At 42.6% G+C, this 21,331-nt stretch overlaps 2 protein-coding genes across 2 annotated transcripts in view; both read left to right on the forward strand.

Moving 5' to 3' along the window:
- The window catches only part of rb1 (retinoblastoma 1), a 28,938-nt gene extending 17,900 nt beyond the window's left edge, over positions 1 to 11,038 (forward strand). The window contains exons 19-27 of the mRNA XM_080839331.1: positions 4,886 to 5,040; positions 5,911 to 6,056; positions 7,375 to 7,479; positions 8,035 to 8,148; positions 8,449 to 8,588; positions 8,717 to 8,747; positions 8,925 to 9,067; positions 9,790 to 9,836; positions 10,259 to 11,038. Of these exons, the coding sequence (XP_080695457.1) occupies positions 4,886 to 5,040; positions 5,911 to 6,056; positions 7,375 to 7,479; positions 8,035 to 8,148; positions 8,449 to 8,588; positions 8,717 to 8,747; positions 8,925 to 9,067; positions 9,790 to 9,836; positions 10,259 to 10,350 (973 nt within the window). The 3' untranslated portion in view covers positions 10,351 to 11,038. The remainder of the gene's footprint in view (positions 1 to 4,885; positions 5,041 to 5,910; positions 6,057 to 7,374; positions 7,480 to 8,034; positions 8,149 to 8,448; positions 8,589 to 8,716; positions 8,748 to 8,924; positions 9,068 to 9,789; positions 9,837 to 10,258) is intronic.
- A 1,006-nt stretch (positions 11,039 to 12,044) lies between these two features.
- Positions 12,045 to 17,998, forward strand: dub (duboraya). The gene is made up of 6 exons (XM_080835465.1): positions 12,045 to 12,172; positions 15,842 to 15,919; positions 16,222 to 16,293; positions 16,857 to 17,054; positions 17,267 to 17,713; positions 17,923 to 17,998. Exons 1-6 carry the CDS (start codon positions 12,167 to 12,169, stop codon positions 17,947 to 17,949), a joined length of 828 nt encoding a protein of 275 aa, XP_080691591.1. The 5' UTR covers positions 12,045 to 12,166; the 3' UTR covers positions 17,950 to 17,998.
- Positions 17,999 to 21,331: the final 3,333 nt, after the last annotated feature.

The following is a 21,331-nucleotide window of genomic DNA, read 5'->3' on the forward strand; positions in this document are numbered from 1 at the left end:
ACACTTCTGCAGACCTGATTTTTGAATGGTTCTCACAAAGTTTCAGTTTGTCTCGTTGGTCAAGATACTCCCTCCACCAGCCCCCCCATCCCCTCCACGCTGCCGCAGACCTGTAAGTTCTGTTTTTTAAATGGTCCTCACAAGGTTTCGGTTGGTCTCGTTGGCCCCCAGCCCCTGACGTAGACCAGCAAAGAGGTAGTACAGCTCTGGAACCAGTTTTCCTGGCCGTGAGCCAGTTCTTTGGGGGTCGAAACTAGAAGAATTGGTTTGAGATTAGGCTCTGAACCAGCCCTGGTGGAAAAGGGGGTACCTGTCGACCGGACCTGGCCCTGAACTGGCTTGGATACGGCTCAGGTACGGCAGATCTAGTTCCCCTCCCCCTTCAGTTACACACCAAGCCTGTGGTCGGGCCTTGTTGTGGTCCTGCCTGGATGTTTTACGGTTGACGGAGTACCGTCACTATAGTTGCACTCTGACTGACCATAGCGCTGAGCCTGGCTCTTTGGCGCCGACATCAGAATACCTCCTGTAGACCGAGACTTGAGGCCAGATGGGATGGCTGCCCTCTCCTTTCGCTACAGTGTGGCAGATCTAGAATTACAGATTGTAGAAATTACTATATGGCTTCACAGTCTCACTGATGCACAGGAGGAAGTGAAATACCCGATGGGGATGTGGGTAACAAGACTGTAGTGGCTTGTTCCATGACCTCTATAGAAACTGGGTAGAAAACGCATCTGTGTGCTAATAAGTAACTGCAGTATGTGGGAAAGTAGGAAGTTCTTCACACAGAAACGATGATTGTGTCCACTCTTGTCTTGTAGTTCTGTGAGCAGATCAATAAGGGTGTCAGGGGCTGTTCTGTTCCTGGGTTATATGCTGTGTTCTGTGGTACATCTGCTTTCGTGTCTTTTCAAAGAGTATCACTCCGATGAGTAAAACCTCATACCTATCGGTGTCGGACCTTTTATTTTTTATGCTAAACTTCCACTGCGACAACAAGAGCATGTGTATTTATGTGCTTCAAGAGAGAGGGAAGTGCCAGGTGTGGTACTGAAAAGCGTATTATTTTCACTCACATCTTTCTGTTGCTCTTTGTGTTTATATTGTCGTTGGAAATCTCCAAACCAAGCCTCAGGAGTATGTGAAGCATACATACAGAGGGGAGAAGTTCATACAGTGTCTGGAACATTCAGTCATTCAGTGCAGAGTATTCTAATACTTCCAAGTCTCCTCCTAGTTTCACATCATCAATTGTCACAGTGGACTTTCTGTGTAACAGTGTAACCTTTTGGCCTTTCACTATCATGTAGTCCTATTCTTAGTAACCGGTTAACACTTGCCTTTCTGGAATGATGGCGGTGGCAGAGCGGTCGCCCCTTAGCCACATGTTAGTGATAACAGCTCCTGCTAGCTAGCTCATAGAATGATCAGGGTTAGTGAAATTAACCCTTCAATATCACAATTTGATGAACGTATTTCTGAAAACCTTACTGTGTTGAAAGTGGAATAGTATAGAATGGTGGTTCTTTATTGTTTATAGTGTATGTTTGTTTATTGTTTGAACCAATATACCATAGAAATTCCTGGTAGGTGTTCACTTACTTGGCAATGAAAACGTTTCTGATTCTGATTCTTGTAGCTTTGCTGGTTGTAACACTGCACAGCAGCTTTTCGAGATTTCTCAAGGGTGGATCATACATTGGGAGGAAGTGAAAGGGTTTGTATGACTACCAGGGATTCCCTGACTATGAACGTATTAGGTCATTAGACATTAGCATGAATGAACAGCACTATGTGTATATGTGTCCATCTTGAGAAAGGCAGAGTAAGCATAGGTCTTAGAATGGAACTGTTGGGACCTGGTGTAACAGGACCTCCTTGCTTTGTGGAAAATGACTACCTTGCATATTTTGCACTTGTCTGGGATTTTAGAGCGTTTAGACGCATTATGCAAGAAGGGGAATTGGGCATTCTCTGAATCTGAGGTTATGCACAGTCTGTGTTGCCATCAAGGGCTTTGTTCTTTTTATTTATTTTTTTTATTTTTTTTTATAAATAGGTCTCAGTCTTTTTGTCTGAAATGATTGGAGCTGTTCAGGTTATCAACTTAAAAAATAAATAAAAATAAATACGCTTTTCTGCTACCATATGCTCTACGCAGGCCAAGCACAGATAGACCCCAAGTGGTGCTCAAGCACCTGCTCGTTTGCTCTAGAGGAGAAAAGTGCCCCTTCTGCTGAAGCCAGAGGCGGAGATCCCATTTCTTTGTAGTGGGGAGACAATACATGGTAACATTTCAGAGGGGACATGAAAAAGTTGCTGTCTGGCCGTATTGCCCTATCTCTCTGTATGTTTCCTGCGAACTGCGTTTGCTACCTTGCAGGACTAGACAGATAGCTAACACAGCTTAGCTTCAAAGATGATGAATTTCAAGTGAAACCACAAGTCTTTTTTTCTCTTCAGATCTGCACCGCTGTATCCGGGGTATGTTTCACGTGCTTCGTTACTGCATTGGAATAAATATTGCACACTTTACTGGAAAAAAGATTGCGCCCTTTACTGGACTAAAGACAGATTGCTGCATCAACCACAAAAGAAACTCCCTTTTTCTTAGAAACACAGATTGCTATATCAAACTTCCTTTTTTCCAAAAAAGCGCTGGCGGGCCAGAATTGGTCTGGGGGCTAGCTGCTGACGACTCATGGTATGCTACTGGGCTGATTGACTGAAACAGGGAGCTGACAGTAGTCCCGCCCATTGGAAATAGCATGTGAACCAAAACACTTTGGGAATAGGGGATCATGATTTTTCAACACTTAAAAAACACATTTGTTTTATGCTTATAATAAGCACCGCTTGTGTTGTCAGGCTTTTGTTTCATATTACTATATTATTCAAAAAATTGTATTTGTGTTTACAATGATTGTTGAGGGGGGGACAACTTTATAGTAGAGGGGGACACGTCCCCCCTGTCCCCCCCGGGATCTCTGCCTATGGCTGGAGCCCACTTTTTTCTTCATTTATCAATATTTATATTTTAGAATAGAAATTACTCTCTCATCAATTTCCCCCAAAATGCGTTTTTCTACTGACGGGGCACTTATTTGAGTTCTTGTAAGAATTTCGCCCTGACATGCTCCACGGCGGTCAAAAGCCCCTGCCACGCCCCTCCCTCCTCCTCCTCCACTTAGTGCTCATGCAGTGCTGAGCGCCAGGCCAAACGGCTGCAGCCTAGGCCTACTTCTTGCCGACCCGCAGCCTCAGACGAACAGGTAATGACGGTGTTTGTGCAATCCCCCGACGTTGTTTGATGATAATTTAACCACAACATTAGCGCCACTGAAAATATTACGCCGCAACTGCTCCAACGTTTCCTTAAAAAATAAACAAACAAAAAAACTCACGAAATCCGTAATTTCAAAGACTTGTCCTGCTGTTTACTGACATTTGTCATGTAAAATGAAGATGGAGAGGGACAAGGATACAGACAGACAGGCAGGCAGGCAGACAGGCAGAGACTTAAAAGGCAAATTTACTGTTCTACAAATTAGACAAGTCCACTCATTTTGTTTAATTTTAAATAGTTATTATTGAAATGAGAGGTAGGTCTTAAGTTGAGCTACGTACATGACAGTCTGGTGAGGTATACTGCTGTATATTATTAGTGTAATGCTGCTTATGCTTCAACTCTGTAAAAAAAAAAAACAGTAAAAAAAATTGTGTGTTCTGTGTTGTCAGCTGTATAGAGATTATGTAAGTCACTCTTGATTATTATGCACAGCATTGATTTATCTCCTCTACAACATTTGCAGCATAATGACAAGAAAAGAGAGACTCCAAAAGCAGAAGCGCAGGGAACTGTAGCAAGCAGCTCAGGGTAGCAACTCTCTTTAATCTTAGATGAGGCCATCAAATAGTAAAACACCTGAGGGGAAATCAGTAACCCTACCTGTTCCAGAGGAGCCCATGATAAATTGAGTAAGTTTCTTAACAAAACAAAAATAAATATATAATTTCAAAATATCCTCTGAGGCTATCAAAATTTTTGTTTATTTATTAGTTTTAATTTCATGAATCATTTTGGCGATGGGTGCCCTTTTTTTGGGTTTGAGCACTTGACCCCCAAAATGTCTGTGCACGTGCCTGGCTCTACGCCTAGATGATCAGGGGTTTATCATACAGCAAGATAATGACCCAAAACATACCTCTGTCAGAACCATCTTAGATAAGAACAAGATGCCAGGCCTTAAACCATGGGATGGCCTGCACTGGTCTCCTGACTTAAACCCCATTGAGCTGGTCTGGAGTGAAGAGGACGGAAGGGTAAAAGCAAAGCAAAGCAAAGCAAAGCAAAGCAACCAACAAGTGCAACACACAGTTGATTTTCACTGTTGACAGGATGCCACGAGTCTGTTTAGCTGTTTTATCTCCTGCCTGTCTCCTCTCCACAACATGATTGAAGGTGAGTCATTTTCACTGACATTAGTCATTGGGCCAATGATTCAGTGGAGGTGGACGTTTCCGCTGCTTATAGTTGCCCCATGGTAACAACAACAGTCTGCTCAGTATTACCTCTATTCATAATGTTATTGTAGGGTTTACAGCAGCACACACCTAGTCACATTGCGTGACGTTCATGGCCAGAATGGATGTTGGGAAAGTGGTTCTGGAGGGAGAATGTCGTAACCTGTGTGGCAAACAACTGATCACACACACTGGGTCTCTGCTTCAGCACCGCCAGCTCTGTGCCAATCCTAGATACTGTATACCTTCAGAATCCCATGGGATGACGTGTCTTTGTTTACAGTTTCAGTATGCTACAGGAAGCAATGCTAATGCTAACTGCAGCCCAGGCGTAACCCATCTAATTTGCTTTCTACAGCTACCTGTCTCCTGTGCGGCCGAGCAGATCCCTGCCCCCAGTGCAGGACCGGAGCCCCCCCAGGACCACCCTGCCATCATCACCCCCCCCTCAGCCCCTTGCCCAGGCCCCCAGACCCCCCAAGTCCAACTCTCTTAGTCACTTCTACAAGAAATGTGAGTTGGTTGCTCGTTTTATTTATTAATTTATATTATTGTTATTTATTTATTTTTTAAATCATATCTGTAGTTGGCAGCTGCTGCTGAAAGGTTTCTCAAAGGTGGTTTGGCAGTTATAAGCATCTTAACACTGACACCTAAACCTATAACTCATGGTAGGGCCAATACATATGAACCCACAGCCCTTGCTCAAGCTTGAAACATATTTAGGATATGAGTAGGCAGTGACAAATCAAAGCTGAAAGAAGCAAAAAGAGACAGGGTGGTGTACCTGAGGCAGTTATAAATCAGATGTACAGATTCAGTAGTGTTCAGGAGGTATAACTCACCCTAAGGATGGTAGCGAAGAGTTATTTCTGATTATTATTTCTTATAACACATCGTGTGTGTGGTTGGCAGTGTACAAATTATTATTATTATTATTATTTAGAATTTCCTTTATCTTTAGGAAACTTAATATGCATAATAACCTGATGAATTCTTATTTTGAAGCCTAGTGCTACCGTTAGAGAAAGTAATGCGTTTTTTGAAGAAAAGAAAAAAACGTTACGTTGGTTGTCAATGGTAACCATTCAAGAGCATTGATATGGAACGACGATTTAACTTTTCTACTGGGACTACGTCCAAGGTGTCCGGTTAAACGAACTTAATGTACACCCCATTAGCCAATCAGAAAACAGTATTTCGCTCCAGAGGGAGATAAGGAGGTATAACTTACCCTAAAGATCGTAGCGAAGAGTGTCTTATAACACATCGTGTGTGCGGTTGGCAGTGTACAGATTCAGTAGTGTTCAGGAGGTATAACTCACCCTAAAGATCGTAGCGAAGAGTGTCTTATAACACATGGTGTGTGTGTGTGGTTGGCAGTGTACAGGGTGGCTTACCTGCGGCTGAAGAGGCTGTGCACTCGACTGCTGTCTGACCACCCGGAGCTGGAGCTCATCATCTGGACCCTGCTGCAGCACACCCTCAAGGACGAGTACGAGCTGCTCAAGGACAGACACCTGGACCAGGTACTCACTCCATATGGACCCATAGTGTGAGACATTAAAATTAGCCTGCATGGACCCCTAGTGTGTGCGACATTAAAGTTACCCGGCATGGACCCCTAGTGTGAGACATTAAAGTTACCCGGCATGGACCCATAGTGTGAGACATTAAAGTTACCCGGCATGGACCCATAGTGTGAGACATTAAAGTTACCCTGCATGGACCCCCCTAGTGTGTGCGACATTAAAGTTACCCTGCATGGACCCCTAGTTCGTGCGACATTAAAGTTACCCTGCATGGACCCCTAGTGTGTGCGACATTAAAGTTACCCGGCATGGACCCCTAGTGTGAGACATTAAAGTTACCCGGCATGGACCCATAGTGTGAGACATTAAAGTTACCCGGCATGGACCCATAGTGTGAGACATTAAAGTTACCCTGCATGGACCCCTAGTGTGTGACATTAAAGTTACCCTGCATGGACCCCCCTAGTGTGTGCGACATTAAAGTTACCCTGCATGGACCCCTAGTGTGTGACATTAAAGTTACCCTGCATGGACCCCTAGTGTGCGACATTAAAGTTACCCTGCATGGACCCCTAGTGTGTGACATTAAAGTTACCCTGCATGGACCCCTAGTGTGTGAGACATTAAAGTTACCCTGCATGGACCCCTAGTGTGAGACATTAAAGTTACCCGGCATGGACCCCTAGTGTGTGACAATAAAGTGACCCTACCCTTACACTACGCTGGGAAACAAGTCAAGTTGCACAAACAAACAAAACAAGAATTTCAGATATTAAGAGGAGATCTATTCTCTGAATTCCTCATAAACCTATTAAACTATGAAACATAAATGTTTAGATGAATGTTTAAATGTGTTCAGGCCCATCTGAAGATATTGTGGTGTGTGCGTGAGTGCGTGTGCGTGTGATAGAGTGAGTATGTGAGCGAGAGAATAAGTAAGGGCTTGGTTGCCACGCTTTCCGTCACTGGTATGACTGTGCGCTTTGAGTCATTGAAAAAGCGCGTTATAAATAAAAGGTATTATTATTATTATTACCATTTGCCAGGCAGTTGTAGCCCAGGAACACCCAACAGTGAGGTTAGCTTGGCAGCATTTCTTCCCCCAGGTGGGAGCCCGAGCCCATGGCCTCCGTGTGAGCACCTTGCTCTACCAGTTGAGCTAATGACACTTCTGACGCCAGTAAAATGAAACGGCATTTTTAACAGGACTGTAAGCGCCCTGAGGCACGAGCACTAATCAGTCTCGTCTCCCTTTCTCTCCCTCCCTCTGTCTCTCCCTCCCTCCCTCTGTCTCTCCCTCTCTCTCACACGCCAGCTGATGATGTCGGCCATGTACGCCATCTGCAAAGTGAAGTTTGTGGACCTGCGCTTCAAAACCATCGTGACCGCATACAAAGAACTCCCAAATACAATCCAGGAGGTGAGGACATCACATTTACACCCTAATGATCTGTTTGGGGGAAGCTGTGTTTGGGGATGCTGAGTAGTATCTGAGGCTATTTTTCTTTTCATTGTTTACTCACACATTTTTGTATGTATTCTGTTGTAGTCGTTAGCTTTGTTTATTGATTTTTTTCTTTTTTTTCTGCATACATCCTTAGCAGTAGTGACTCCTTTACCTCCACCAAGGACATTATGGTTTTGTTTCCGTCTGTCTGTCAGTAGGATTACGCAAAAACTAACAGGCTAATTTTCATTAAAACCTGTTGGGAGGGGTGTAGCATGGGCCAAGGAAGAACCAATTACATTTTATAGTGGATTGCATCACGGGGCGGATCCTCAAATAGTTTTTCACTTCAATAACATTGCGACATTTGGCCTTTGCAGAGGTGTGCGCTCTCCGATGGACCTTGTAGTTAATTAGTAATTCACTTATTTTTCTTTTTAGTCACTCATTTGTGTTTTGCATATGCATGAAACAGTGGGTTGAATTTCTGTAGGACCTGATCCAGATTCTATTCTTCCTGTGTTTCAGACATTTAAGCACGTCCTGATCAGTGAGGGCAAGTATGACTCCATCATCGTCTTCTACAACATGGTCTTCATGCAGAAGCTCAAAACCAACATCCTCCAGTATGCCTCCTCCAGGGTGAGCTGCCATTTCTCCCTCAGCTCCCGCTAGCTGACTCTCTACTGCCCTCTAGCCACTTCAGTCCAGAAGCTGAGTTCCAAATAATAGAAGATATGAACATTGCAGTTGCAGTTGCAGTTTAACAAAAGAATAGAATTCAGTTGTTGCAAAACATTTAAAACAAAAACATTAGCACTCGATCACTTTCCAAAACAGGATGAGAATGACTTACGTAACTCATGTCAGCATCTAAATGTCATGTGCCTTACCTGACTGTGTCCCCCCCCCCACTGACGGATGTTTTGCCTCTTCCCCTAGCTTCCTACCCTGTCTCCCGTCCCGCACATCCCCCGCAGCCCCTACAAGTATCCCAACTCTCCCCTGCGCGTCCCGGGGGGCGGCAATGTCTACGTGTCGCCCATGAAGAGCTGTGCATCCCCGATGACCCCTCGCTCCAGGTCAGGCTGCTTTCACACTAGCTTTAGCAAAGTAGAACAGTATTGCAGGGGATGGCTTTCAGCCTCTCTAACTGTAATTATTTGCTTAGCTTTGCTTAGCTTCATCCTCTCCACTCTCTTTTTAACAGGATCCTAATATCACTTGGGGAATCGTTTGGGGTGAGTGGTTGTCAAAGTGTTTGGTATATGTTAATAAATACTTTTTGAATACAATTTAAAACTAAATATTTAAGAAAATAAATGACTAAAACACATTTTTAATATATAAGACACTTAGTAAATCTTAGCTGATATCTTATTATACAGCACTGTTCTGCGTTCCGGGGTTTCCTACAGAACTCTGAGCGGTTCCAGAAGATAAATGAGATGGTGAAGAGCAGTGAGGGGACCCTGAAGAGGCGGGTAGACGTCAGCTCCGGACCCAAGCCTCTGAAGAGACTGCGCTTCGACACGGACGGACAGGACGAGTCGGACGGCAGGTAGGCCATGTGTACGCCTGCGTTGTGAGAAGCACATTCCTCAAGCGCAAGACTTGAACCTCTAGACACGGGAGGCAGGCTTGAACCTCTAGACACGGGAGGCAGACTTGAACCTCTAGACACGGGAGGCAGACTCTAGGGTGCAATACTCCAACTGGACTCTAGGGTGCAATACCCCCAACTGGACTCTGGGGTGCAATACCCCCAACTGGACTCTAGGGCACAATACGCCAACTGGCATCTAGGGGGCAATACCCCCAACTGGACTAGTTTCTGAAGGCCAGGTGTCTGACTGATGGACATTGTATACAAAACCAATGCTGACTTTCCTTGCACTTTCCTGTGAATAGTGGTATCTTTTTTTTTTTTTTTTTTAATGTATAACCAGGGAACAAGTTGGCACTATTTGCAGTTGAGTGGCATTTTTTGCTGCCATTAGTGGTAGTTTGAGCTACCTTTTTCTAAGAAGCTTTAGATAACTGGACTGCAACTCTCCTTAGGGTAGCATTGCTGTTGTTCAACTTCTTCCAGTGTGAAGTAATTGGTAGCTTAGAAAGCTATGCTTCCCCAACACTGTTTTTGGGATGAGAGGATTTTTTTTAAAACGTTCACAGTTTTATTTACACCAGTGCCTTCAAACTAGTCATTTGAGTAAGTGTTGTGGTTTCCCCCATGCACATGGACATGTTGAACGCAGTTTGACTTTGTTTTGTTTTTCCTAGCAAACCCAGTGGAGGATCAGCATTGATTCAGAAGCTTACAGAAATGAGTGAGTACAGTCATGTCGTCTTACACACTACAGGTCAAATATACACAATTTCACTTCAACTTCTCCTGTCGCCATTAATGAGCTTGAGTGCGCTACCTTTGAAATCCAACAAGGGGACACGTGGCACGTTGAAAAGATCTGTGGTCTGTATGCTTCCACTGCTGCCTTGTTTGTCCATCCATCATTCATTCATTCATTCATTCATTCATTCATTCATTCATTCATTCATTCATTCATTCATTCATTCATTCATTCATTCATTCATTCATTCATTCATTCATTCATTCATTCATTCATTCATTCATTCATTCATTCATTCATTCATTCATTCATTCATTCATTCATCCATCCATCCATCCATCCATCCATCCATCCATTCATTCATCCATCCAGTTGACTGATGAGTTTTCTGCCTCTTCTAGGCTCGACCCGCAACCGGATGCAGGAACAGAAGATGAAGGAGGAGGCTGAGTCTGTGAGAGAGGAATTCACACGTGGGGAGAAGAGCGAATAAGCTTCATCTGAGATGAAGGGGGGAACGGCTTCTGATCTGTAGCCCAACCAGCCTTTGCCGTTTAGGCACAGGACTCATTGGGCCGACAGTTAAGCCAGTTCTGGATCTTGGTGAATCATGGACTTCTGAAGTTTTTTGTTTTGGATTTTTTTTAGTATTTTTTATTTTTTTTTATCCCTAGGTTTAGACTATTAGTGTAACATTGCAGCCAGGGGCCTGTGGCATGCGTTTGGCTCGTCTGTTGAATCATGTTTTTCATTTTTTTGTCTGAATTATTTTAATGTAGCAGGTTAGACTGTTAGTTTCAATATCTTGAGTGAAGAAAATCTTTAAGGACTGACCAGATAAAGAAGAAAACAAAAATGAATAAAAAAAAATTAACTTTTGAGTAGCTTTATCTAAATGGTAAATATACAACTCCTGTGGTGTTTTGTGAAATCAAATTTTGGATCATAATATATTTTAGAGGAAGTTGTCGGATAGTGTTTTGTTTGGTTTTATCTTTCGTTTTGTATTTTCTTACTGCGATGGTCCAAAGGTCTTTTTTAAGACTTTTTTTTTCAGATACTACAGTTAACTGATTTTATAATGTCTGATATACGAAAGAAATGTCTTTTTCCTGTCCTATGGAAAAAGACATAAAGCCTTTGGAAATCCTATCTGGTAAGATTAAATGTATTATTGTGTACCCCGCCTGTCTTGTATTTGTTTCCTGAACATACCCATAATTTCACATGAATCACCCGGACCATATTCTGTTAATTCAAACAAAAAATGTACATGCTTAAACTCAAGCATTGCATTTAAATCAATGCATGGCACAACCACAGGGAAATATCTCTTTGAAGAGGTATCCAAATGTGTAAATGAAAAGGGGCTGCTATGGGACAAACTTGTGGGACTGAGATGGAGCGCCTGCGATATGCAGAAAAGAGAGGCCTAAACTTTAGGCTACTTGTCCAAGATTCAATAGGCTTATGTTAAACGTAACTTCATGTTAACATATGAAATAGATATAATATATCTTTTTTTTAATTAATTTTTTTATATTGAATATGTCAGGCCCTCAGCTTGAAAGAAGTTTTTTTATTTTGTCCCTCTGTGTCAAATTAGTTTGGATGTATTTCAGTTTGACATCCCTGCTTTAGAGGAAGTCCGTATCAGGAAGGAAGTGTCGTGTGCAGCTTCCGTTGTCTGCTCAGAAAGTTGTTTTTCTTATTTTAGCTCCTTTAGAATAGGTTGTAGACCTGGTTACTGTACTTGCTTCTATGCTTAAGAGTATACAATTGCCTGAAAGCCTACAATTTGACTGCTTTAAATTGAGCTCTTCAAGTCTGAAGATGCTGCATCAATAGGACTACCCCTCTCTTCCAGTCAGAAAGACAAGGCCCGTTGTAGAGAAGTGCCACCTTAAGTTCCACGAAAATCAGTTTGGATGTTTAACAGAATTGTATCAACAGATGATTTGCCTTCTCAGAATGCACTCAATCACAAAAATAGTTTGCTGTGTAGTTTAACGGTCTTTCCGGTGTTTATAGGCTTTCCGTTTTGTGTACCTAAGGATGCAAAACAGTTTGAAAAGGGCGGTAGGAAGACAGCGGGTGCGTCACACGCATATGAGACAATCTCGCAACCTTGCGCACGCTGGGTGAGTTCAAACTAAATATAACCACAAGACCACCTTCTTCGACACAGTTACGTTAGGCCTACGGGTTCTCAAATTGCTTGCTCGCACAGCATAGACAAATAGAGTGTTTTGCCACCAGGAGACGGGGAATAAGATAGAACATCGGTGAGACAATTGTTCCCAATCTTGATGGAGGTAAAGTTTAATCTTTGTTTGCTTTTCTTTGCCTTCAAATGTAACTGCTGCTTCAGATTCAGTACAGCTGAAGGAATGGTTTTGTCTGCAAACCCTTTTAGCTGAAATGTGTTTTATTGCTCATCATGTCAATACTGTTAGGCAGCTGTTTTGGCTAAAATGACTTAGGTTTCATTTGACTAGTGACATCGTTTTGTTAGGGTCAATAATATTCCTTTCTTTTGCTATTACTGTTATGATTGATTTTACAATATGATTTAGTTGGCTGCTGTTTAGTCTGAAGGTAGGCTACCTAATGCGGATACCTAGTTTAGTATTTCACTGCAAATGGATGTTTAGGTGGCAGTGGGCAAAAGTGAACACTTTATTTAAGCACGATTAAAACGGAATATGTTTTGTTACAATGTGTTTTACCGCATAGAAGTAAGCTACATTTGAAATTTCACTGGGCACATTGATAGCCTACATGAGACTCTCACACCTCCGTCATTATGAAATGAAAACGGCCCTGGTGTGGTCAAACGTTACATAACATGTTACAAAGTAGCGGAACTTCACCATATGCCTAATGAATATGATACGTTTGGACCGTGCAGTGTTTTCAGATTGCGCGTTGCATGGAGGTGCAATATGTTCATGTAGTTTTATATTTTCAAATAAGAACATGACCTAACTTGCTATGAGTTTTAAAAAGCACCTGTTTGACCACAAGTGTGAAACAGATATGTATGACATACTTCTGTTTAATTAGCCTACTTCAAATTGGTACAGCGTAGGTTTAGGCCTATAAGTTTGCAGTTAATACACGGTGAGATGAGATTTCCACGTTCACTTACATTTTTACTATGGTAAAAGCATCCGAAGGCAGGGTATCACATTTCTGATTTGAATGTAACCAGAGTGTGTCGGGGCTATGAAAATATACAAGGAAGTCACCCATTTCTAACTATGTTTGACACAATGTAATAGACCGTGTGTCGGGTGTAACCCGCGCCAGATGGAGGCTGGGTCCATTCCAGATTGAGCTACTCTGTTGAGTTGACGTGTGGTGGGTGGCGGTATGCGTTTCTGTGGTGAGCTGCCAATGTGAGTTCATTATCTCCTGAATGTCAGCTATGCGAACCCTCCGGCAGCCAGCTAGGGCCGAGTCTCCGCGCGGCTCATAACGGCAGCTGTCAGAGAGCTTTCCCTGACAGCAGCGGGAAGCGCTGGCTTCGGACCGGTCCAGATCTGGCCCATGGTCGTGCAGAATAGAGCCGGATCTCTTATGGGTTGTTTCTATTTGGGTGACCGCTGATTGGCCTCTGGTGTGAAAATGATAGACACAGTGGACGGTAAACATCGTAAAGACACGGGCTGGGTGTCTAACTGCAGCGTCAAATATTTCTTACACGCAGCGTTACTGTCTTCAACCCAATCAATATTATTTAACCACTCTTGCCCTTCTGTGGTTATTCTGTATTCTGAGCACCACAGTCTTTTCTTCTCCCTGATCAACTTGTGAGCCCTGGTTGCCTGTTCACATGTGCTTGAAGGCCAGCAACATTCCCCATACAAGGAATAAATGCAACAGTTCTCCACAGCTGTGTCTGACCTAAGACCCACAGTCTGGATAATGTCAGAACAATGTCTAAAAGCGTGATTGAGCTCTAGCTAATATGAGAGCGAGGGTTTGACTTTAAGTTCTCTCATGGCTCATTGATTAAAGTTCAGTTAAGTCTGCAGAGATAACATACCCACTGAAACTGAGGCCAAAACATGAGCTCACGGCACAGGCACTTCTGGCAGGAAGTTAAATGTCACTTATTTGTGCCCTCTGTTGTTCTGCTTGGGCTTGTGGTCAGGTACATGAGCCCTGGCTTCACTCTCCTTAACAGGTGTCATGGTGCTTTTCTTTTTCGTTACATTTTGCTCCTTAGTGGGTCAACCTTCACCATGTGAACCATCCCGGAAATCATGTTTCTGTGTTTTGTGGCAGAAGGGGAGGGGAAACAAATCAGGAACATGGCAGAATATAAATCATACACATATCAGGATGAGCTTGTTAGCATACATGTGGTAAATGAACACAACACATAAAAACATAACATGGTTGGGATGATAAGGTGTAGGCCAAGGGTTTCTACAAGTAGATCCGGTGGAGAGACTACAGCAGCATCTTTCCTGTGAAGTGTCATAGTCTAATACCTCTTGTTACTACATTAAGAGCTTTGGCAGCAGAGAGCAGAGTTACCCAACATCCTCCATCATTCATCCATGACAGCAGAGGCCATTTTACTTTTTCATTTAATTGATGTTCCTCCCCTGACTGCAGGCTGTGCTTTGAGTTTGGTGTTTCTGCATTACAGGGTAACCCTGTTGTTAAAGTGTCAGTTGCGGAGTTGGCTGGAAAGTTCAAAGGTCACAGTATCTCCAGTTGTGCTGTGTATGATGCGGTGAGGTTCATAATGTCTATTCTCTTCATATCTTCCCCGTTGCTTCTGCCAGCCTCTTCAGTCACTGCTATTGATGTCCATTTTCCAATGATGTGTTACAGTTAGGTATACACAGTATGGAACACCTAACCACTTAATTACTTGAATAAACAGAAAAATCTCTCCGGTGTATACAGCTATATTTTGTAATAATGTAGCTATATTATGTGTCCATAGTGAAAATGATGGAAAGATCTGTTTGTGATCCTGGTGCTGAATGTTGCTCAAGCTTCCTCAGTAAGATTTCACTGTCGAATACAAAGTACACAGACCAGCAGTTTATTGCAGAATAGCTTTAAGATTTCTGCTTCTCTGCCACTATAGCCTACCCTCTCATGCTCCATTTTCCTTCCTTTTTCAAGTGTTTGTGACTTCAGATGATTCTGCCTTCCTGGAGTTCCACATTCATTTTAATCTGGCACTAAATCTCTTTGATTTGCTGTTATTACTTCCATGTTTTTGCCGCCGTTTTCTTGTCTTTTCTTTACTGTGCTGCGTGTGAATGCCTGTCATTTCTATCTTGCTCCTTTGGTTTGCAGCATCCTGTGTAACTTCCACCCCATGTTCCTTATCTATCAAATCAGTCTTGCTACAGTTTTTGATAAGCCTTTCTCATACTATAGTCACTGGTAGCATAATACCTAGTCACCGTTTACTAGAGCCTTGCCGTATGAGACTAACATTGCCATGTAGTATACATATCATGGCAGATGTCATTCACTGCCATTAAGAGTTATGATAGGGAGTTGCCGTGATGAAATAGTGACGTCACCATAATCTGTTATTGTCTGTAATAACAATAGGAAGGCCATTAAGGCTTAATAACATGTGACGAAGCTGTTTTGGCATCTAATTTTTCTGAAACCTGTCATGACAATGACTCAATGACACTGTCAAGTGGCAGGACCTCAGCTGTCATCAGAGCTTATGACAGGACATGACATGTCATAATATGTTTTTGACATGCTTATTGAAATTGAAAGATGTTAGGGTCATTGTATTAACATACAACAGAATTTGGAAATTATGTTGGTCTTATGATGCAGGGTTCAAATGAAGTGCTACCTACCACTCCAGATAGCAGCACACTGGAGTGAGTCAGGGCCAGCGCGCAACGCTGTCTCAGCTCTCTGTCTGTTCAGAGGCTGCGATTGAGGCAGTTTCTTAGGCAGATTCTGATGTTGCTCTCTGGCAGAATAAACCGGTTCGACGGAGGCCCCCTCGCACTCTGCAGATACCTGCCAAAAGTGACGAGAGCCAGGGAGAAGACCAGGTAAGACTGAGCGCTCTCTCACCCCTCTGGTGCTAAATGATGTTGCATGGCTGTGGTCACAGTTCATAAATGGGATATCATGGTTGTTCAGTAGTGCCATCTTTTGATTAAGATTGTATTATTATGGTGGTTTGTTCAGGATATGCATAGTTACATCATATTTGTTTATGATAATAGTATCATGGTTGACTGTTTATGATTGACCTGATGATAAATAAGGGTTCTGTTTTAATGGTCATGTATGTAAATATCAGAGCCAACAGGAAAGCTGTTTGTTGCGTTATTGTGTTTTTGCCCTTCAGAAAGCGGACAGCGCCTCTGCACGTCCTGCCAGGTCCAGAAACAGAAACTCTGCTCTTATTGAGAAGCTGCAGGTGAGAGCATCATCGCTTAGGTCCCCGCTGTCGTCACTTTTCAATTTGCTAGGTACTTTCTTCCAACATTCAGTGTAGTCCAATAGATTTTACTTGCGCACTGAAAAGTGAAGTGACAAACAGTGATTTAAGAGCTACCAGAAGTTGATTCATATAAAGGATTTAACCAGCATTCTGAATTTTGCGTTTTCATAAATTCAAGTATTTCCGACAATTGCAGGTTTCCAATTTCTCTTATTACCACCATATTTCCGCAAAAAAATGCAGTCATAGAATTTCGGCATTATTTGTGATTGATTTGATCTAACTCAAAATCACCAAGCGTTTTTGAGAATTTGCACAAGGAAGGACTGATTAACCTAATCATTTAGCTCCTGTATGTCAGCATCCTGTAGGGGACATTTTATATACTCAGTGTTTAAAAACTTTAATTTTTCCATTCTCAGGGTGATTTTCATGTGGGTTAGGTTTTTTGGTATCTAATGGAAGAGGTCTGTCTGTGTTTACACCAGTGCGCATAAGTGCCACGTCTCATGTGTGTTCCACCCTACCTTGTCTTCCAGTCCAACCTCGCTCTTTCCCCTGCGGCCTTGTTGCCCTCCCCAAAGAGTCCAGGGTTGAGGCTGCAGCCTCCAGGGTTCTCCCTTCACTGCCCCAGTAGCCCCGTTAGCCCCACACCAGGGGCAGATAAACAGGAGGAGGAGTCCCCGGCTAGCTTTGAGAGTCCAGCAGATGGCGCTCTGCTCCCCAGCATCAATAAGGTAAGAGTGAAGGGGCGTAGATTGGTCTTTACCCAGATAGTGGAAAGTCTTGCACCACGCTTATCGAGGACCTTGTTGCTGTTATTTAGCTGGGTGAACAGGATGATAATTGTCTCAATTTGTCCTAGGTTTCTGGAAGTGTTGAGGTTGTCAGTGTTGTAAGTGAATCAATGTAATTTCCTGTCTAAAATGTCTGCATCCTCTTTTCACAGAGCAGAGCTCGGCTGTCGGTGAGGCGTCGGCCCCCGTCCCGGCGGGTCAAGAAGGTGGGCAGCGAGGAGATAGAAGCTGAAGAGGGCGATGTGGATTCTTCATCCTTGCCCACAGAGCGTGCAGATGGTGGGACTGAGGAAACACACACAGTTGAAACACACACAGATGACCCTGGAGTACCTGGCCCTGAGGCCAACACTACCAGTACAGAGGATCCAAGAGCCGGGCACGAGGCCCAAACACAGGTGAAAAGCCAGGGTAAAGTCCACACAGCTGCTGCTGAGGATGGCCGTGCAGCAGAGTCGTCCACAGCCGACAGGGAGGAGGCTGAGAAAAGTCCTACTGAGGCTGGAAATCCCCTGGACGGCACCCCTGAGACCAAAGCCCTGCAAGATACAGATAAAACCTCAAGTGTACAAGAAGAGAGGAGGACAATGGGTGTCAAGGTAACAGTGGAGGTCTTTTATTCCAGATTCAAAGCAGAGAGGAGTGTCTGATCAGATATTGAGGTTTTAATCATAGAAGATATCTGGGAGAGTTGGGCTGTATATGTTAAATGACCCATATTATATGCCACTTTGTTATCTGCTGGTTCCATGTTTGATTGACTAGTATTTTGACGTAGTAACCAAAGCCTGTCTATGTTGTGTTGCAGAATGAACCTCAAAAGTGTGAGGACTGAAACAAAAGAGGAAGATCACCGTTATTTGGAGTTTTTAAACCAACCAGAACTCAGAAAAGATACAAGAAAGTGGCAGAAGGAGGTCAAGGCCATTTTGTTCTCAGACCCTCAATTTGATCTCACCGGAACACCTCATATTCACCCATCTTGTTACAACTCATTGATATTTTCTCATACATTTAAGGGAATCATCTTTAGGGAGAACTAGGTAACCTCATCTTTAGGAAGAACTAGAGGTAACCCCATCTGTTGAGAAATAAGTTTCTACCAGATTCGGGGACTGGCATTTGTATACATATGCCTTTGGTTGGATTTGTAGTATTTGTCCATTCCATACAGTTTTGAAGTGAGTTTTGATATCTTATTGATGAACAGCCTATGAAGAGAAGAGTGTGCACCCTAGTTGTTTGCCACCTCAGTACAGAATGTATGTGTAAATGGTTATAAGTCATGGTCATCTGAGACTGTGAGGGAAACTCTCTAAAGAGGTGATTTAAGTGTAGAGTGCTTTATGGTAGTTATACACTGGATTTAAGGTGGCTATAGTGAATATGGGTCAAACTGTATAATATTGCAGAAATAGTGAAGGAAGCCTATCTTTGAGAGCTCTGAATGAGACCTTGTGGAAACATGGTTAAGGTTTATTGTGTTGTAAAAATGAACTGCCAAACAATTGCACCGTGACTTGTGATACCATGCTGTGTTTGTTTGTATCAGAATTTTCAATTAGTTATCTCTTAAGATGTATGTAACTAGAATTATGTACATACGCGTCAAGGATTTCAGCTGTGATTAGTATGACTTTGGAATTACATTTAGCCTTCAATGGTGTAGTTTTGATTTGATTATTTTTTTTGCTTAAGTGTTCTTTGTACTTGGAAATTATGTAAATACATTTTACTGTTCTTTGTCGCTGTCTGGTGAGAGTTTGGTTATGACATGTTGATTACACATACACTTCCACAAGATCTTACCGTAATGTTTTTTAAACAGTAGGGGGCGTTTCCCCCCTCAATATCAGTTTCATCTAATTGATTGACACTGAAAACCTGTGCTTTGTTGCAGATTGATGACATGTGTTGCACAGTACCTAAGTGAAGTAAACTTTAAAGTACGTAGGTGAAGTATTCGACAAAGTACGTAAGTGAAGTAAACTATAAAGTATGTAAGTGAAGTAAAATATAAAGTACGTAAGTGAAGTAAACTATAAAGTATGTAAGTGAAGTAAAATATAAAGTACGTAAGTGAGGTAAACTATACCGTACTCTACATCAGCTTATGTCAGACTGAAAGACATACATCACTGGTCCATCTTCTGGCAGTATACCTTGCTAAATATTGTCTCCAGTGTTATGTGTCCTCTGCAGGAAGTAGTGGAGTTGTATGACTGGCCCAACACCACAAAGGCACTGGGTATTATTACCTCTGAGGAGCATTTAACATTTTTAATGATTTTATTTATTTAGCTCTTTTCATACTTTTAGGCAAGTTAAAGATCTTTAGATTGACACTGTGGATAACATGAAATATATTATATAAAAAAAGATATGGTGGCCGTGACAAAGAGGAACTATAATCCACACTAACACCTGGTTTTGATCATTAGTATGTGTGCCTGAGTTGTGCCTTAAAAGACTGCTCCATGAAACTGTTCAAACTAGATTAATTGTTCAGTTTGGGTTGGTATGAGTACACATTAGTACATTTGGATTAAAAAGGTTTGATTTATGTTCATAGTTTACACATTAGTAGATTTGGATCCAAAAGGTATGATTTGTGTTCAAAGTTTTCAAAGGCTTCTTCCACAGACGCCCCTGAAGAGGAATGGAATGATTGAGGTGACATAAATGCTGCCATGGCAACTTACTTGGTGCCTGAGGTTCTGATGGGGAGATGGGTGTGGGGATATAAGGCTCATCTAAGGAGGACTGTTAAGGTGGCTCTTCCCTCCTGAAGAAGGTCTCGTAAAGGAGGACTGTTCACAAGCAGGAGTGTGGTTAAGGTGGCTCTTCCTTCCTGAAGAAGGTCTAGTAAAGGAGGACTGTTCACAAGCAGGAGTGTGGTTAAGGTGGCTCTTCCTCCCTGAAGAAGGTCTAGTAAAGGAGGACTGTTCACAAGCAGGAGCGTGGTTAAGGTGGCTCTTCCTCCCTGAAGAAGGTCTAGTAAAGGAGGACTGTTCACAAGCAGGAGTGTGGTTAAGGTGGCTCTTCCTCCCTGAAGAAGGTCTAGTAAAGGAGGACTGTTCACAAGCAGGAGCGTGGTCAAGGTGGCTCTTCCTTTCTGAATCAAGTAAAGGGCAAAGGTGAGGTGTCTGATTAGCACCTCACAGTTAAAATTAGAACATTGTTGAGCTAAAGAGTAAACAATGACAACTGTGAAGGGACGGATCTCATGACAGGTGCTGATGGATCCCTCAGCCCTCAGACATGATCCCCTCCACTGATCAAATGAATTCCTACTGCTGTGGGTTACGTCTGAGCTTCCTGAAACATGCCTACATGATTATTTATTTGTTTGACAAGAGTGTCCTTAACACGTACCTAATTTATGAGCATTATGACTCTTGTACTTGATTCAACTGTGCAACAATGCAAAATGTTCCTGATCTGTCGATGACTTTTTAAAAGAATCAGTGTTTGTGATTATTTTATATAGTTCAGGTCTTTAAAGCAGTGCTTTTAGACCATGTCTATATATATCACTACTGTTTAATGAAGGTCTACAGGTATTACAGCTGTACTAAAGCAGTCTGTGTGCTGCTGCAGGTGACCTGAGCCAGTCTCAGTTCAACCAAAGTACACGCCATCTGGATTTAAAGGCAGTTAATAAGACTTTAGTGGAAGTCAAGAACACCAGCATGACGACAGCAATCCTTGTCTAATTAGGTCTTGCCAGAAGGCCTCTCACTTGGCACACGATTTCACACACAATGACTTTCCCATGGGCTGGTCATGATGCACAAGGCCTATAGCATAGCTATTACATGTCATACAGTATGATGGTCATGTGATTTGGTTAACATGTAGATATTTGTGTCTTATGCATGTCATTGGTAACACCATTTTATAATATTTATTTATATGTATTCCCTTCCTTGAATAACTATTGCCTTTCGCCTTTCATGGTGTTTCTACCTGTTCTTATTAGTCATTTTCATCTTTCCAGATTCTGTCCTGTCATGGGAGTCTGTGGCAGCCCCTAGAACCGTATTGTAAAAAAACTGGGCACACTGACTGAGCTCAGCCCCCTGATTCTTTTCAGTTTCATGCCTGTGATGCAACTGAGCTAGCGCCACCAATGGGTGAAGTTGGAGGTGCAAAGGTTTAACTTTTGAACCGTATGCTGATTTAAAAAAATGAGATACCGTTGGATTCCTTGGATT

The sequence above is a fragment of the Sprattus sprattus genome (genome assembly GCF_963457725.1).
Source record: "Sprattus sprattus genome assembly, chromosome: 1".
In the NCBI taxonomy this organism is placed as follows: domain Eukaryota; kingdom Metazoa; phylum Chordata; class Actinopteri; order Clupeiformes; family Clupeidae; genus Sprattus; species Sprattus sprattus.

Excerpts from the sequence above, each read along its gene's own strand:
- dub (XM_080835465.1), top strand. Across the intron at positions 17,055-17,266 it reads TGCTCCCCAGCATCAATAAG|AGCAGAGCTCGGCTGTCGGT; the intron begins GTAAGAGTGAAG and ends CTCTTTTCACAG. Across the intron at positions 17,714-17,922 it reads GGAGGACAATGGGTGTCAAG|AATGAACCTCAAAAGTGTGA; the intron begins GTAACAGTGGAG and ends GTTGTGTTGCAG.